Consider the following 19,094-nt stretch of genomic DNA (forward strand, 5'->3'; position numbering starts at 1 on the left):
GCTTTATAGTGAAATTAAAAGTATACTAATATTTTTTTTGTTTGCATCAATTTTTATATAAAAACAATACATAAAATAAAGACCTACATACTGTATACATTTAGGTCCTGCATGTATTACACTGTACATGCATCCCAACACGTAGGCTTATTTACACATCTAGATTACACTGTTGATCCTTCAAATACAAGTTTATGTGTTTACTCACATAGATCTAAAGTATTGTTTATAAAGTACAATTTGCTCATTTGAGTACATCATATGCATATATTTCTAATTATAATGTGTGTGGATGAACCTACATGTAATGCATGAATTAAAATCAATTTATCAAGCTTTATCAGATATTGATACAAAAAACTAAAAAGATATTAACACTCTACAGTTTTTCTGAGTATCTGGTAGACTACAGTATTATGCATGTTTCTTTGTGGTGAGTGTGTAGGTTTCAGTTGAAAACAAAGGATTATTAGTAATAAACAGACACTGTGATTTCATGGATACATGTATATCCTTGATGTCATTTTATCTCTGCTGATTTTGATGATTTGATGAAGCAGTGGTATAATGAGCCAAATTTTTTAAAGGTAGCCAGACATGGCAAATGGGGCAAAATTCTCTTAAATGCTATATGAACAATCAAAGCGAGTGAGTGAAAATTTTGACCATTTTTATTTAAGACTTGTGTTAGATTTTGACATTTATGTTTCATCCTTTCCTTTTTTATGGGGGGGGGGGGGGAGCTGGCCCCCAAGCGCCCCCTCCCCATCTGCATGCCAGTGGTCTGAAATACCATTGATAAAGTTGGGTATAGGTGCATTTGTTTTGGATTGATTAGACTTTAATACAAACATGCCTAATGGTGTACAAGTAACAATCTTTCTGTGTCTGCTGTCATGACCAGCAGAATTACTTTGAAATTTAGCTACATGTAATATTTCAGCTTTTATTTTTTTAATTAATCAAAATTACTTTAATTTTTTTGGGGGTATGGGGATTTATTTTATTGATTTGATTATTATAATGATATATTGATGTGATTATTTATTGATTTATATATTGATTATATTTTTACAATTAGTAGGAGGGGTAGGGGTGGGGATCAAAATTTAAAATGAATATTTATATTTTTTTAAGGATTCAAGAGGGAGTAGGAATACATACATGCGGGGTGCTACATAACTCTTTGAAAGCACTTGCTCAGTCAGGAAATCTATTTCACTTGCCCGGAAAAATCCTTGAAAAAAAAGTTTTACCTCTTGAAAAGAAAGTTTTGCGGTATTATAAAAAAAACATTGATCTTTTTCTCTCTTTTGACATCTACCTTGTTATTGCATTTCTTTTTTCCAAAGTGATTTTATCTTGCCTGCCATGACCAAAATTAGGGTCAATATCATCTCATATCGACCCTAAATTCTGGTCATTCTACAGTGAGAATTTGCTTGACGAATTTGGACAAGTAGTTTTGGTCTTTACTTCAAAACACTTGCCAGACTCTAACTTTTACTTGCCCCGGGCAATCGGGCAAGTGGGCAAGTGCTTATGTAGCACCCTGATACATGTATAAAGAAGCAAATTAAGAAAAAGAAAGTTGCATCATAAATTAGGATAGAATCAGGGAGTTGGAATTGAAATTTAAATGATCTCAGATTTTATCCATCCATCAAATATACATGTAGGGGTTTACTTTATACCATATAATTCAGGTCAGTGTCACTGAACTTTTGTGCTGTTCCAAGTTGACACAGTTTCAAAACATTCTGTTTTCCATGTTTGCTGTAGGCAAATATTTTGAGGAATTTCATGCCGAAAATGGAATTGTCAGGACTTGAGAAAGGCTTGTATCCTTGAGAATGGGTCACAAGAGGTGTACATGTATATGTGTGTACTTCATGTACATGTATCCTACATCTGACTGAATGTATGCATTTTTTTCTGAGATGGTGTAATTCCAAAATATTCTACATTATTTGAACTTCAATAAAAAAGGGGGGAAATATATTAAACTTTAAGGTACATGCACACTAAATGTCTTACAGTATCTTACAAATTCACTTGTATTTGTACTTGTATGTATACCTATGCATTGACATTTGTAAGGGAAGGGGCAAGGGGCACTTGCTCCTGGTGCCTCTCGGAAACACATATACATTATGTAATACCCCTTTCACGCTGCCCTCTTCATTTTTCACCGGCGAACTTCACCGGCGAACTTCTCCGCCTCGCATTCCTCACTTCACCGGCGAAAAAAAAAAAGTACCCTTTCGCACTGACATTTTTTCACCGGCGAAAGTTCAATGGGCGATTGGCCCGGGCGGAAGTCCGGGGTCAATGAAGGCGCGCGCTTTTTTAATTTTCTGATACCGCGCACAGTCGTACTCGTATTCTGATTCTGGACATCGCCTAGCTCAAGTGAGCTTATTCCGAAACAACAACATGGATCTCAGAATTTTGTTTTCATGCTTGCCATTGCTCTTGACTTTGCTACGCACTTACACATTATTATTCACCCAGTTATCGTTATTAGAGCGATTATATCAAGAGAAATTAAGAAGGAGGAGGTTGCTTTCTTCACGATCTCGGATACGGCGTTATCATAAGCACTTGAGTGATGCAGAAATTCACATGTTCGAACTATTGACGATGACCATTGTAAGAGGTTGTAACTCTGAAAAAATAATCTGGCGCCATTATCGACCACAAGGCCCAGTATTTTGGGAGCAGATTGACCAAGGCTTTACTCCGAATGAATGGAGACAACATTTCCGCATGTCCAAAACAACATTTGAATATTTAGCTGCAGTGCTCCGGCCAGTGTTGGAGAAAGAGAAAACGAATTTCGGAACACCGATCAACTACAGAAGGAGACTAGCGGCAGCGAACTGGTGGCTTGCCACTCCTTGTGAGTACAGAACTGTGTCTACATTATTTGGAATGGGGATATCAACTATCTGCTATATTATCAGAGACGTGTGTCATGGAGTAAATTCACTTCTCTTCCAGAGGTACATTTCATTGCCGTCAGGGGCAAGACTTGACGAGACCATTGAGGGCTTCGAAGTTAGAGGTTTCCCTCAATGTGCCGGTGCTATCGATGGTACCAACTTATCAGTCATTGCACCCCGCGAAAACGCAGCAGATTATCACAACAGGAAAAGATGGTATTCAATAATTCTTCAAGCCATTGTCGACCACAAATACTGGTAATGATTATTGGATGCACCTATTTTTTTTTTATTTATTTAATGGTATTTTTATTATTATTATTTTTTTTTTGGGGGGGTGTATTTGATCTGAGTTTTGTCAGACGTGTATCAATCAGATATGATTATTTACGTCTGGGACAGACCTTTAACGTCACCATCCGAAAGACGTAACCAAGGCTCGAACCTCTGCATCAATTTCTAATTTCCCCATATAACTTGGATTACACTACAGGCGCACGTCACAACGCCCAGGGGGACTTAGTACTTTAGTTTATACCTAGACTCGTTTGAAATCAGGAGTTTATCCATGATTCCGGATTAATTCCGGGGGGGGGTTCGACCTGGGTCACCAGCAAAAAAGGGGCCAATGGACAAAAGAGAGAAAAAATACCTACATGGCTGTGCTGTCCCCCTTTGACAGGCACAATTCATATTTGTAATGTAGTAATGCCGTTAAAACAGCATTGTGCCCCCCCCCCCTTGGTAAGTGAAGACTTTTTTTAAAGTCAATTTTTTTTCCTCGGGGATAGTGTCCCCTCCCCCCTTTCAAAAAATCCTGGATCCGCCCCTGGCCTGGATCAGTGATTACCCATCTGGTTACTTTGAAATAGGAAAATGCAATTATAAATTTTATGATTTTTAAAGTCATTTATCTATTCATTAGAGCATATCCTAATAAATCGCAATATTTATGTTGTTGTTGCAGCTTTACCGACATCTACATTGGATGGCCTGGTCGTACTCATGATGCTCGAGTTCTGTCCCATTCTGATGTTTTTTTGAAGGCCGAAGATGATCAAGGTGGCTATTTGTTTCCTCACGAGGTAAATATTTCATCAACATATCTCTTTTCACAAAAAAGTATGAATTTGTCATGCAAGTTTGTATAATTATTCTGTACCTAACCTTTTTTTTCTATCAAGGCAAACTGGGAAACCTGTATTTTGTATTTGATTCTGAAATCACAATTAATTTTAAGTAACTGCCACTATTCATTTAGTGATCATTAGTAGGACTATTGTTTGGGGGGTATCCTACACTATCAACCTTGAATGAACATCTTTTCGGCATCATAAGCAATGTGGGGATGAAACATGAATTCAGTGTACTTAGATGTTGCTTTTCTTTTTTTTTTAAATCAGGATATATGTATTATAAAGGAAAGGGCCTTGTGAAATTAAAATAATCTCATTATAAGCTCTTAACTTTTTGTTGCATAAATTGATATATTTTTTCTTTACAGAAAAGCCGTATGATCAACGAAGTGGAAATCCCAGTTTGCATAATTGGAGATCCTGCCTACACATGTATCCATTTAAGAACTGGTTGATGAAAGCATTCACCAATAACCATCAGCTCACTCGGCAGCAAGCTCATTTCAACTTCAGGCTCAGTTCAGCTCGTATGGTTGTGGAAAACGCTTTTGGAAGACTTAAAGGACGTTGGAGACGGTTGCTGAAAAGACTTGATGTCGAAACAGGTTTTGCCTCAGATGTTGTCACTACGTGCTGTGTGCTTCACAGTATATGTGAAATTCACAAAGATCAATATGACGAAGCATGGGACAGGGAATGGGCAGAACAAGAGGCCGCCGATAGACTTCAACAACCACAAGGAATCCAAGATATTGGAGGAAATGTACCAGCTGGTCAAATACGGAATACCATCATGAATATGTTATAAGCCAACCATGTTTTCATTTGAAGAACCTGGATGTTTAAGTTAAGCGAAGGAATCAATGTATCAGCAGGTCAAATCTGGAAAACCATCATGAATATGCTCTTATTTGAAGAACTTGGACATATGTTAAAGAATCAACCCATGGATTGTAATATACAGTATTGCTCGGAATAAAGTTGACACCCTCCCGAGGGGTCACGCACCTACCGCGAGACAGGCGTGAACCAAAAAATTACCGCCAGCCAATTTCACGTGTGAAATTCCCGCGGTAATTCCCGCAGGCCGCTGGCTGAAGAGAGGCCCAATTATCACGTCAAACACGAGATTTTAGTCAGATCTGATCACCATTTGTCCATGTACTTTTCGCCTCAACACTAGACACTTTTTGGTAAAAACAAGACGCAATCTCAAGCGATCCCGTCAGTTTACTGACGGATGTTCTATTGTCACTTGGTCTATTTATCAGATGGGCTAACAACATTATGGCTAAACCCACTTTGTTCAATTCTCTTTTAATCTACCATCCAGTCATTTGCACTTCAAAATATCAACCCGATAGACAGTAGGTTGAAAAACTGCCTCGAGCGCGCGCATCAGAAAAATTCCCGCTAAAAATCCATGTGCCCAGTTCCTGACCGAGTGACCCAGTTATTGTGACATCTTTGGCTTAAAGGACGAGTAGATTCCCTTTCCACTGTTTATTTATGAAGCTAGCTAAAGGTTTATTTTTCAGTGTATATGTTATCAATGACGTCTTCCGTTTAAAAGGAGTAGATAATAATTTATGTCTTTTATTTTTATCTCCTGTTCTTCAATTCTGTAATTTTAATCAGGTACGTATTTCATTCAAAGAACGAACATTTTCATCATTTTTCTATTCATCATTCAAAGAAGAAGATTCGCTTCCCATCATAGGCGGCGGAAGCCAACAAAAATAGGAGGGGTCCACCTGAAATCTTGTGATGGACGCAGTTAAAAAAATTTGACAAGAAAAAAAAAAGGTTATCAACTAAAATTTTAGAGGGGAACCATCCTCCCACCTCAAATTTAGGGGGATCTGTCCCCCTCCCGCCGCCTATGCTCATCGTTTTCTGTTCATTGTTTTTTTTTTTTTTTAATCAGTAATACGTCGTTTATTTAAAGGACGAGTAGATTTGCTAACCATCATATTCTGTTTATCAATTCTGTGTTTTTTGTTTTTAATTTCATCACTTACGTTTTTATTCAAAGTAGATTCGCTTTCCATCATTTTTCTGTTCATGAATTCTGTATTTGTATTTTTCTGTTACGTCGTTCATTTAAAGGACGATTAGATTACCATTATTTTTCTGTTCATTGATTGACTTTTTTTCATGTAATCGTTACGAAGTCAATTCAAAGGACGAGTTTAATTCAGATTTGAGTTTTATTATGAAGTTATGAAATAGAGATTTAGAATTAAGTCAGAATAATCATACATTTAAATAAACAAAACAACCTATGAGATACGAGATCTACTCAGAATGGAACAGAGATTACTAGATTTGCTAACTATCATTTTCTGTTCATCAATATTTTTGTGTTTTTCCATTACTGACGACTTTTATTCAAAGAAGATTCGATTTCAATCATTTTCTGTTCATTTATTCTGTGTTTTTTTTTCATTCAATCACTTGCGTCTTTTATTCAAAGAACATTCGCTTTCAATCATTTTTCTGTTCAATTCTGTATAGTTTAATTGCATCGTTCACTGCAAGAACGAGTTGATTACCTTCATATCATTTTTTAGTTCCATCAATTCTTTTCATTGTTTCATCAGTTAAGTCTTTTATTTAAAGAAAAAAAAAACGCTTTCCCTCATTTTTCTATTCAACGATTCTGTATTTTTATTTTATCTGTTACATCGTTCATTCCAAGAACAAGTAGATTCACTTTCCATCATTCCGACGTTCAGAGGACGAGTATATTTGCTTTCCATTTTCCTGTTCATCAGTTCTGTGTTTTAATTAGTTGTTTATTCGAAGAACTAGTAAATTTGATTTCCATCATTTTCTGTAAAATTCTGTACGTTTATCGGTTACGTCTTTTATTCAAAGATGATTCACTTCCCATCATATTTCATTTTATCGCTATCGATAACACATGATTTTATACCCCAAAAAGATTACTTTTCAATATCATCATTCGTATATTATTTATTCTCATTCAATTCTTATGTCTTTCACTTTGTTTTCTTCCTGTTCTTCTTCTTTCTTTACCTTTATCACCTTCATTCGTTCATTCAACATATCATCCGTTGCTTCTCTTGTATCCTTATCTTCTTTATCCTTCATTCCTTCTCCTCGCCGTCGTCTTCTTCCTCCTACTTCTCCCTCTTTTCTCTTCGATCGGCCATCTTGAACCCCCCTTCCCGGAAAAAGAAAACCCGCAAGTGGCCCTGCTTTAAATGCCTAGCATCAGCACTTTCTGAAAAATCTTATTCAGTCCCCCCCCCCTTGCATCTTCCTTAAATATTTTATATGCCTGTTAGTGTTACTCTGTTCCCTTTCTCCCCGTTCATCATTCCAGCAACAGCCTGCCCCTGTAGGCTATATCGTCTTTTTACGCCCGCCCGTATGAAGGACACACTCGGTGTCCGTCTGTCCGTCCATTCGTTAACTTTTCCTTCTCAACATGATAACTCCAGTTCAACTTACCCGAGGCTTATATTATTGGTGTGTATATGATCCGGGAATTCTATTCCTTTTGAGGTCAATTAAGTCACTACCTTCCAGTTTTCTTGCTTTACCAATATACTCCATTTTCCGTGGCACAAAACATTGACAAAATATCATAAAAATGTTTATGGGAAATGTTAAAATCATATAAAAATGGTTTTCTCATTACTATAAAACATTTCACTTACGTTATAGCTGTAACGTAAAAAAACATTTAAAACATAATTCCCTATAAATGTATTTCAGTAATATTAATAAAATGTTGCAATGGTATCTTTTTATGAATTGACTCGTTTTAATCCATGTGCATATCAATTATCTCTTGCTAATATGTTTATGTATATTCATTTTAATGTTGCCCTGTGTATTGTTCGTCTATATAGAACAGACAACCAGGAATTATTGCAATTGTTTCTCTTTTTATCGACAACAGGTGATTTTTATCCAAAATATATGATAGATTTTCAATATCATCCTCATGACCATCATCGTCACCCTCATCAACACTCCGGGCCCCAAAATGCCAACTATATTGGACAATTATTTGGGGGTGGGTATTCATGGACTGTCTAAATACATGTTCTTTTCAAACAGTTACACAAAAGATCAGATGTGTAACTTACAGCCTTCTCATTGTTTGCTGTTCTATAATCTTCACACCTCTATTCATTGTCCACAAAAAGCGCGAGACGGTGTAATTAATTGACCCCAGTTAAGTTCACATACAGCTAGGGTTGTTCAATTCAACCACGTTTCAAGAGTAATTAATATACATGTACGAGGACATCATTCCTGATCTTATCTTTCTGTCTATATAAATAATGTACACGTTCGATAGGGAAGATTGATACTGAAGAAATAAAACAATGTAAGAGTCTTGTACCGTCATATTATAAACCCCTCAAAAAAGTTCCGCAGCTCAAGTTTGAGTGCTAATAAATTTCTTAGTGTGCCATCATCATATGTAAAAGTGGTATCATTGGAAAGTATGATTATTCCTCTTTACGATCATGTGTCATTTGTAATGCCAGAATTATCATGAAATACACAGACATGATATTAATATGCAGCAATGTAAAAAATGAAATGTTGCAAAATTCGTTGCCATGTCATGTTTGAGTTCTGCAACTCATACTGCAAGTTTTAGTGCTAATAAATTTCTTAATGTGCCATCATCATGTGTAAAAGTGATATCTTTAGAAAGCATGATTATTCTTCTTTACAATCATGTGTCATTTGTCATGCTAGTGTTATCATGAAATACACAGACATGATAATACGCAGCAATGTTAGACATGAAATGTTGCAAAATGCGTCGTTTGCAATAGCGAATTTCCAATTGTTTCGAGGATGGACCGAGTGCATTCACTGTCACCTGCATGGTGGAAATTCTATAGAAATTGAGACTCTTGTTGGAAATCAATGCATTTTGCAACATTTCACTTCTGACTTTTCTCGATGTTCAGGGTGACTGCATATTCCATGATTACATAATCACAGCAAATTGCATGTCATTGTAAAGAAGAATAATTCAGCTTTCCAAAGATACCAGTTTCATCTTTTATACTTCATTAACCAAAAAGATATCACCCCCAAAACGAGTTGCAAAACTTTTTTTGAGGGGTTTATATGTGTGTCTGATGGAAACGATTGAAGTTAAACAGAAGAAAAGGCGAGATCAGAAAGGAAAGAATGATCTGAATAAATAAAATACTTAAATTTAAAGGTACAAGCCTATAGGCTTGAAAGAGATTGAACAAGAACGGTAGACGAATACAAAGACAATAACAATTGATAGTGAAGACAAAAATAAAGAATAGAACATACATGTTTCGAGGTGTCGCACCTCGTCCTCAGCCTGAAAATTATTAACAGTCATTGGTATTTATACAGTTAGGATGTCAAGTATAAATTTCAAGAATGTACACGTAGTTACACACAGTCACTGTCTACCATGTCTGGAGACACTTGCAATCGTCACCCCAATGCTAGTTAGAATGCAATACCCATTGTTTCAAAATTCTCGATACTGCTCAAACAGATTTTCAACTAAAAATAAAAGAAGGACTTTTCATCAAATGGAAACAACCTCAACTAAACCAACAGGTGTGCAATTTCCAAATAATGTTATCCATTTAATTTAACCCACCCCTATCTGATGAATCCATAGAATTTGTATTTTTTTAGTGCATTCCATTTAACAATTGAATTCACACCTTGTAATCCTGTGTAACTACATACTTGACATCCTAACTGTATAAATAGCAATGACTATGTTCCGTTTATTAAAATGTTATGTTCTATTCTTTATTTTTGTCTTCAATTTGGTATTGTGCCGTTCTTTTGGAAGTATCATAATTGATAGTGAATAAAATAGGGGATAGACATAGACAAGATATTCAACAAAAATTAAGAGCGATAGAAGAGGACAGGACCTATTGATATAGAGGAATAAAATAACGGGATTGACTTAATTGGCTTAATACATGTTCTATTCAAACAGTTACACAAAAGATCATTGTGTAACTTACAGCCTTCTCATTGTTAGCTGTTCTATAATCTTCACACCTCTATTCATTGTCCACAAAATGCGCGAGACGGTGTAATTAATTGACCCCAGTTAAGTTCACATACAGCTAGGGTTGTTCAATTTAACCACGTTTCAAGAGGAATTAATATACATGTACGAGGACATCATTCCTGATCTTATTGATGCTGAAGAAACAAAACAATGTAAGAGTCTTGTACCGTCATATTATATATGTGTGACTGAAGGAAACGATTGAAGTTAAAGAGAAGAAAAGGCGAGATCAGAGAGGAAAGAATGATCTGAATAAATAAAATACTTAAGGGTATAGGCCTATATGCTTGAAAGAGATTGAACAAGAACGGTAGACGAATACAAAGACAATAACAATTGATAGTGAAGACACAAATAAAGAATAGGACATACATGTTTCGAGGTGTCGCACCTCATCCTCAGCCTGAAAATTATTAACAGAGTCATAGGTATTTATACAGTTAGGATGTCAAGTATAAATTTCAAGAATGTACATGTAGTTACACACAGTCACTGTCTACCATGTCTGGAGACACTTGCAATCGTCACCCCAATGCTAGTTAGAATGAAATACCCATTGTTTCAAAATTCTCGATACTGCTCAAACAGATTTTCAACTAAAAAGAAAAGAAGGGCTTTTCATCAAATGGAAACAACCTCAACTAAACCAACAGGTGTGCAATTTCCAAATAATGTTATCCATTTAATTTAACCCACCCCTATCTGATGAATCCATAGACTTTTTTTTTACTGCATTCCATTGAACAATTGAATTCACACCTTATAATCCTGTGTAACTACATTCTTGAAATTTATAATTGACATCCTAACAGTATAAATAGCAATGACTCTGTTAATAATTTTCAGGCTGAGGATGAGGTGCGACACCTCGGAACATGTTCGTTTATTAAAATGTTATGTTCTATTCTTTATTTTTGTCTTCAATTTGGTATCGTGCCGTTCTTTTGGAAGTATCATAATTATTGATAGTGAATGAAATAGGGGATAGACAAGATATTCAACAAAAATTAAGAGCGATAGAAGAGGACAGGAACTATTGAAATTGAGGAATAAAATAAAGGGATCGTCTTAATAGAGATTAAGAGAAATTAAGATATAGATAGCAGGCGTATGTGTACGTGTGGTTACAAGAGAGGTTGATACTGACTGATGAAATCAAATGATGGATAAATTAGAAGAACTGATGATTGAAGAAATAGAAATAACCCACCCCTCACCTAGTCTGCTGGGCAAACCCTTCACTCGAAATAAGGGTCTGAATGTGCAGCCTACTCATGCCTTGTGTACTGAAGGCTCTCTCGCTCAGGATTGGACAGCAAGTTTTGTATGTGCTAGTCTTTGCGTGGAGGCACACTTGTTCCAATGAGGGTCTGTGCCTGCAAACTACCCCTCACCCATGATGATGCCAGGTCGTCCTCGACTATACCCGATGTTCAAACTATAACTATGTTGTGCATTAGATTAATAAGGTAAGTTTATCTTTCCACATTTCTAGCTGATTGATTTATTTTAATTATTTTTTTCATTCTTACACATTCATGAAAAACGTACTGCGAAATTTAATGTCACTTCATTGGATATATTTCTTTATTTAATTTATGTATACTGCCACTTCCTGACTCGTTTCCATTGTTTTATTGCTTGGTTTTCCCTCATTCGCTCCGTCAATCATTTTAATCACAGCATCACTATTGAAGTTTAGGGGTGGATCCAACTTTTTCAACGGGGGGGGGGGGGGGGTATGCTTATTCAGTAAAATCTTACAAGTTGAAAAAAAAATGTGTTTCACTCCCAAATGAAGGTAATATATGCCACGAAAAGTCTGAACATTCTTAACAGAACGGAAACACGCAATGACAAGCTCGGTCGCTTTTCTCACTTCAATTTTTTTTTATTTTATGCATCTCCCCCCCCCCCGAAAAAAATTCTGCATATAACCAAGGGTCAGGTCACTTACGTATGTCCGTTATTTTACCACAATAAATGTTTTAATGGTTCTCGATGGAGAGGGGGAGGGTGCTACCCCCCCCCCCCCGTTCCTCTACAGCTCAAATTCACTTTTTTTTATCTCGAAGTTTGTTTCGATTTCAAATGGGATTTTCAATTTCAGAAACATTTTCCTTAGTAATTGTTCCCATCCTTTATATTAAAAGCTCTCGCTATGCCTCTTAGAACTTTTTTTTGTCGTATTTCTCAGTGATATTAGGCATAATCTATTCAGTCTACTCCTAAATCATACCATAATTAAGAGAAAAACCCATCTCGTGCGAGTACTCGTTAGCGCTTTTGCAGATACCATACCATACCAGCGAGCTCGAAAGAAAATCAGATTGCTCGAACTAAGTTACAACAAAATCACCAAATAGAAAGTATTTCGTGCTTTTGTGCTATCCCAGTGATTGTTACTGAACCTAAACTCATTTTCTTCAGTTAAATGATACAGGTATTGTATTTTTGAATGATGGACGTCCATTTTAGAGACAAAATCGGAATATTATGCACTGTCACTGTCTTCTCGGCCTCTGCTCACAATGTACGGTAACCGGTACCGTATAGTAGTAGCAGCTAACTTAACTTTACTCGTACTAGTGGTTTGACGTAGTGTCACTGACAGTGATTGTAGCTAGCTACATGTAGTTACTTAGTACTAGCCTTGTACACTTCTTCAAAAGACTTTACTAAATTAGGCCTAACGTTGATCGTATACCCATATATGCTTACTCTCGGGCTTACTCTGTCGTTGTCGCAATGCAGATATCGCCGAGTGAGGGATAAGCACAAACAAGCCTTCACAAAGCACAAGCAAATGTTTATTCCGGCATTAAAACATAACTGAAGACATTCATACTTACAGTTAATTGTCATGATGTTAATCAGGACAATTTAATTCATTGTCTGACTTCAGTGGTTCATCTTTGTGCCTTCAGGATAATATGATCCACCGTTGGGTCTTAGTTAAGACCAAATATTTACTTATTGACAAATATACACCTTTATTTGTTTATTAGAACATTCAGGTACAAAAGATCAGCATAAAATTGTTTTTCATCAATGACCAAAGGAAAACATAAAAACTATAAATCATCATATAATACATGAAAATATAGTCAAAATCTAAGTCAAAAAAAGACAAAGATAACAATACTTGGTAACAGACGGTAGATAAATATTGTGATTATACGAATCAAACTAATATCTATATATCAAATTAAATACATGTATCTAAGGAACGATAAGGTAAGGGAAAAAAGTGAGTCGAGCAAACATTAGTCTAAAATGTAGACCCACATCAGCAGTGTGTGTACCTCAGCTGATTCAACGAGTCTGATGTCTACGGAGGCTGCAGAAGCTTCGCTCGACCTTTCAGGCTGGTTTGCTGTGCAAACCAGCACCTCACGAGCCATTATGCCATGGTCACATTTGTTCCACGGCGGCCGTACGGCGAGTCGAAAACAGCCGTTTTAACATTTTTTTGTCCAACTACATATTGGTGGTTTGAATCAAAATGGATAAAACGGCTGTTTTCGACTCGCCGTACGGCCGCCGTGGAACAAATGTGACCATGGTATAAGCAAGCATTGGCGTACCTACGGCGGGGGGGGGGGGGGTCAGATGGGAGAGAGTGCCCCCCCCCTGACGAGCGACACACAGATGGCCTGCTACTTCGGTCTTGAATTTTATTTTTTTTTGCTTGTAATTTTTTTTTCTGATACGAAATCCTTTATTTGTGGTTGAAGACTTTTTGGCTGGCCAAAATTTTTCCTGGTACGAAATCCTTCATTTGTTCTTGTAGACTTTTTTGGGGTTGCTTGTCAATTTTTTTTGGCGGACGAATTTGCCCTCCCCCTTGCTGGAAAATCTGAGGTACGCCACTGCGAGCAAGAGAGATGACAGCAGACAATGACAGAGGTGACGTGAATCAGAGAGAGGAGAGAATATAAAAACAATTCTGAAAACTATCATTCAAACAATGAAAGATTAATTAAACTTTAAGAAGATATATGCATATTATGACGATCCGGTGACAATAAATTGACACTTAAAAATATTTTATCTTTGTTCATCCATTAACACCAGCTTGAACGTCGGATAATATTGAATATAGAGCTTTGCAATATTACACCAAAAAAGTCAAAAGGATTAAAGAATGGAGGAAAAAAAGATAGGGATCGAGGGAGAAGTGACCTGAGATATTGATTCAGTAAAAATTTAATGAGTGAGACATGGGTCAAATGGAAATATATCAACATAAAAAACGATAAAAATAGAATATGAGGAAACAAGGGAAAAACAACACTGATTATAATTAAGCATGAGTAATCAATTCGTGGTGCAATCATTTAATATGCCTTGTACGTGCTGTGTTTTTGTGACTTGATCGAGTGGTGGGAGAAACAAAGTAGTTTATCATTCCTTATATCATATACGGCAGGAGGATTGTTGGGCAATAATGCACTGAAAATATTAAAATTAAATAATTATAGTTGCGAACAAGTGAGAGAATGACGATAAAGGAATGTAAGAAATTAAAGGAAATAGACGATAGGTCTGTTTTTTCCAGCCTCGGTGTCTCTTGCTCAATCTAACCACCCCGCCCCCACGCCCTCTCTATCCATTATCTAATGCTCTCTCCCTCTCTCTTGATCATTCCCCGTCTCTCGTATCTGTCGCTCTCTCCTCTTGCTCGACTCTGTCCCTCCGTTATTGGGTGCTCCCTTTTTCTTGTAACTATTTACAACTTATCCCAGAAAGTACATGATCTCATCTCGACCCGACTTTCGTTCAAAGAAGTTCAGAAAGATGACAATTTGAGGGCGATGACACGAGCGTGCATTAAAATTGTGCACTGGCGCAAAGCTAAACATCAAGCCATGACATTTTTGTTTGGGTTTCGAGGAGATCGAGACGGCATCTTACGGCAATAAGTTGCTGTATTGTAATTTCGAGAGAGACATCGCGGCAAGTCAGGAGGGCTAATTTGAACCATGTGAGTTGTCTAAATTGTGACATTTTATTATCAACATAAGATCGTCCCTCCTTCTGCGGTATTACCGCGGTAATACACGAGATTTTTATTTAAAAAATCTCGTGGTAATTACCGCCGTAATTTCTCTTGGCAGGAGACTCCCGCCGATGGGAATTTGCTGGTGGTAATCGCGCGGTACCCGATCTCCCGTCGACTTACGCGGTACAGCGCGGTAATGTGTCAACTTTATTCCGAGCAATACTGTACATGTAGCGTACGTACCCTGTGTGTCAGAATTTATTGAGATGTTGATATGAAATCATGTTTCCTTTTTAAAGTTCTTTTTGGTTTTCTCCTAATCATCCACGTTATCTTGTAATGTACCATCACCATTTACAATCATAATCCATTTCATTATCATCAGACCATCTTCATTTATCACAATCAGATTTGTCATCAGACCCTCATTATCATTCATCACTATCACACTGACCTGTTATCATCATCATCAGACCATCATTTATCATTATCAGAGTATTGTCTCCATCACTTGTCATCAGACTATAATCATTATCACCACTAGACTATGATCATCATTTATAATCATTGTCATTGTACAGGGAGGCAGGGTTTTCAGTTTAACATAATTCACTTGTTCATGAGCATTGTGTACATTACTTTGTTGATTAGAGTGAGTGTGTAAACCACAGTACCTGTACATGTAGTTACATTATAATACTAGTACCATGATCATGTATTTTTGTTTATTTTGTGTTTATTTCAATTTTTTGTATGTTAATTCTACCATGTCATTTGTCTAGATATTTACATTTAAGTTAAGAAGTTGAGGAATGTAACCATTACTTGAATATTAAAATAATTTATCACTATTTATAACATTTTCAGGCAGGGTGTTTCATTAAGCTGATCGTAAGTTGGGGTGGCTTTAAAAATGACTGGTGATCCTATCTTACATGCTCAATTACCAATGAACATTGTGAATATCATTCACTACAAGAATGTATCACCTTTTATTCTTAACTTACAACAGCCTTATGAAACACCCATTGGGGATGTTTTCAAACATTACATTACAAAGAAAGAACACAGAATCTTTATTAAAAACCTGAAGAGATGTATTTATATATTATACTTCTTCATGAACTCATAATACAATGTAACTTATTTACAAAGCTGGTTATGTCGTCAAGGTACATATAAATAGGCCAGCAAATGATTTGGCACTTATTTCTTGCACTAGGTGAACTGGATGACCAGTCGTTCTACAAACATCTTTATGAAACACCCACCAGGGATGTTTTCAAACAGTACATTACAAAGAAAGAAGAATACAGAATTTTATCAAAAACCTGAAGAGATGTGTTTATATATTATACTTCATGAAAAAACTTATTTACAAAGCTGGTGATGTCAAGGTACATATTAACAGGGCAGCAAATGATTTAGCACTTTTACTTCTTGCACTGGGTAAATCATGCATTTCTTTTACAACATTTTAATTTGTTTTCGTGTCAAAGGGTAGGATTGACATATTTTGAGGAATACGAAGTATGAAATAATAATAAGTGTTTACAGACAATGTGGTCTTGTAGTAATTTTAAAAGAACAGAGGTTTAAACATGTATTTTCTACCCTGTGAATTAAAAATGTAACATCCCTATTTTTTCTCAGAGAAGAATAAAGAGAACAATTTACTACTGACAGCTATTTGCTCTGGAACAAGCTTTATCTATTAGGTTCAGGAAGACTAGTTATTTTGTTTGTTGTTGATGCTGGTGCTAATGACTGATTTTGTAATAAAAAGAAATTAATTTTGCCTAGGAATTTTTTTTTATTTTATAGGGAAATGAAATCCTTGAACAGCTCATCTTAAAACACCAACTGTGTGGAGATCCTCCAAACCAAGACTTGTGATGTCACGAAACGACTGACCCCTTTACATTAAATATAAGCCCTGAATCATCAATTTTTTTAATGCCATGACAGTCTAAAAGTTTCAAATAAATAGCAACCAGCTGTGATTATTCTGTTTACCTAGTATAATTCTTGAATAGTTTCTCTAGTTAACAAGTCCATCCCAACAAATGTTTGTTTTAATAAAAAGAGATAAATCCAACGACCATAGCACCGAAAATTTCATCAAAGTTGGACGAAAAAATAAAGCTATGACATTTTAAAGTTTCGCTTAATTTCACAAAATAGTTATATGCACACCCTGGTCGGTATCCAAATGAGAAGACTGATGATTTCATCCACTCACTATTTCTGTTGTATTCTAATTTTGCCCTCATTGTCAGGTGAAACAATTATTAATTCTTCCCTGAACATGTGAAATTACATTATTTACTAGTATATGGTTCAGTGAAGTTGGTCCCTATTGTCAAATTTGTAAAAAAAAAAGAGAAATGTAAATATTGTAATTCAAACAAAAAATTAAAAAAAAGTGAGTGACATCATTGACTCTCTCATATGCATGTCACCAACTTGTGCTTATCACTGTTTTGTGAAAAACAATTGATACTTTAAATGTCATAACTTTGTTATTTCACATTTGTTGGTGAAATTTTCGGTTCTCCATTGATTCAATTCAATTAATATTTGTCTGTGGGGGACTTGACCTTTAACTAAAAACCTAATAAAATGTCGTACAACATAAAAAAGTGCCAAGGGTTAATGAACATTGAACACATGTAGATCTAGGAGCAATAGTTAAAACAAATTGGACATGTGCATATAGTCTGTTACAAAATTAATTTATCTCTTCACTTTTTATACATGTGCAATAATACTCAACTGAATTTCTTTACAAGTTGTCTTCAATAACCTATTCTCAAGCCATACAGTGTAGGTTTAATTAAAAAAAGGCAATTGACAAACAGTGCAAGAGTCCAGTCTGAAAACAGCCAACCACTTTAAGCGAATAGGTAGCTTGATATGATGAAACGCACTTGACATAATGGATCAATTTGATGTCATACAAATTATACGGTAGTTTCTTTTGAACTGAATTAAGGGACTGATCATTATCATACTACATGATGCTCTTTCTTAAAAAGAAGAATACCAGGAGAACACAATGTGCTTAATTATACCCCAGAAAAAGTTTGGCTATAAGTGCAGAAAAGACTTTAAAAATGAGTCATTACTGAACATCTTTATCCAGGGTGTCAAAGTAGTGGAACAGTGGAAGTGTTGGAGAGTGGTGTGGCCCTGTGGCAGAGAGATGTGACCCTGTGGCGGAGTGATTTGGCCCTGTGTCGGAGTGGTGTGGCCCTGTGGCAGAGTGATTTGGCCCTGTGTCAGAGTGGTGTGGCCCTGTGGCAGAGTAATGCGGCCCTGTGGCAGAGAGATGTGACCCTGTGGCAGAGTGGTGTGGTCCTGTGGCAGAGTGGTGTGGGCCCGTGTCAGAGTGGTGTGGTCCTGTGGCAGAGTGGTGTGGCCCCGTGTCAGAGTGGTGTGGCCCCGTGGCAGAGTGATTTGGCCTTGTGGCAGAGTGGTGTGGCCCTGTAGCAGAGTGGTGTGGCCCTGTAGCAGAGTGGTGTGGCCCTGTAGCAGAGTGGTGTGGCCCTGTAGCAGAGTGGTGTGGCCCTGTTGGAGATTGATGCGGCCCCGTTGCTGTGTGAGGTGCCCCAGTCATGTAGTAAGATGACCAAGGTTGAGAATATGGCAGCCTCTGTGCGGTTGCATCAAACGGACGTGATGAGGAATTATGCCCAGCATGGCTGTCATCATCTGACCAAACATGGACATGGTTTGAAGCTGTACATCAGTCAATGCCTTCATGACCTTAAGTTGTGTTTCTTCATGCTGCTTTGCCATTTTCATCTCAAATTCTTGCTGCTGTTTCATTCGATTGTCTTCAGAATCTTGAAAAGCAGAGTTGTTGTCCTTGAGACTCTTTTTCATCACACCCGACATGGCATCAAACGACTTCTCTAATTTAG

The 19,094-nt window shown here is 36.7% G+C and overlaps 1 protein-coding gene across 1 annotated transcript; it reads left to right on the forward strand.

The window, feature by feature from the left end:
- Positions 1-2,769: 2,769 nt before the first annotated feature.
- On the forward strand, positions 2,770-5,038 carry LOC121431928 (protein ALP1-like). Its single transcript, XM_041629708.1, has 3 exons — positions 2,770-3,097; positions 3,852-4,067; positions 4,405-5,038. The coding sequence occupies exons 1-3, from the start codon at positions 2,770-2,772 to the stop codon at positions 4,887-4,889; spliced, it is 1,029 nt and encodes a 342-aa protein (XP_041485642.1). The 3' UTR covers positions 4,890-5,038.
- Positions 5,039-19,094: the final 14,056 nt, after the last annotated feature.

This window comes from Lytechinus variegatus, chromosome 1 (genome assembly GCF_018143015.1).
Source record: "Lytechinus variegatus isolate NC3 chromosome 1, Lvar_3.0, whole genome shotgun sequence".
Lineage (NCBI taxonomy): Eukaryota > Metazoa > Echinodermata > Echinoidea > Temnopleuroida > Toxopneustidae > Lytechinus > Lytechinus variegatus.

Excerpts from the sequence above, each read along its gene's own strand:
- LOC121431928 (XM_041629708.1), top strand. The coding sequence starts at position 2,770 with ATGTCCAAAACAACATTTGAATATTTAGCTGCAGTGCTCCGGCCAGTG. Across the intron at positions 3,098-3,851 it reads ATGTGCCGGTGCTATCGATG|TCATTTATCTATTCATTAGA; the intron begins GTACCAACTTAT and ends TGATTTTTAAAG. Across the intron at positions 4,068-4,404 it reads ATATCTCTTTTCACAAAAAA|CTCTTAACTTTTTGTTGCAT; the intron begins GTATGAATTTGT and ends TCTCATTATAAG.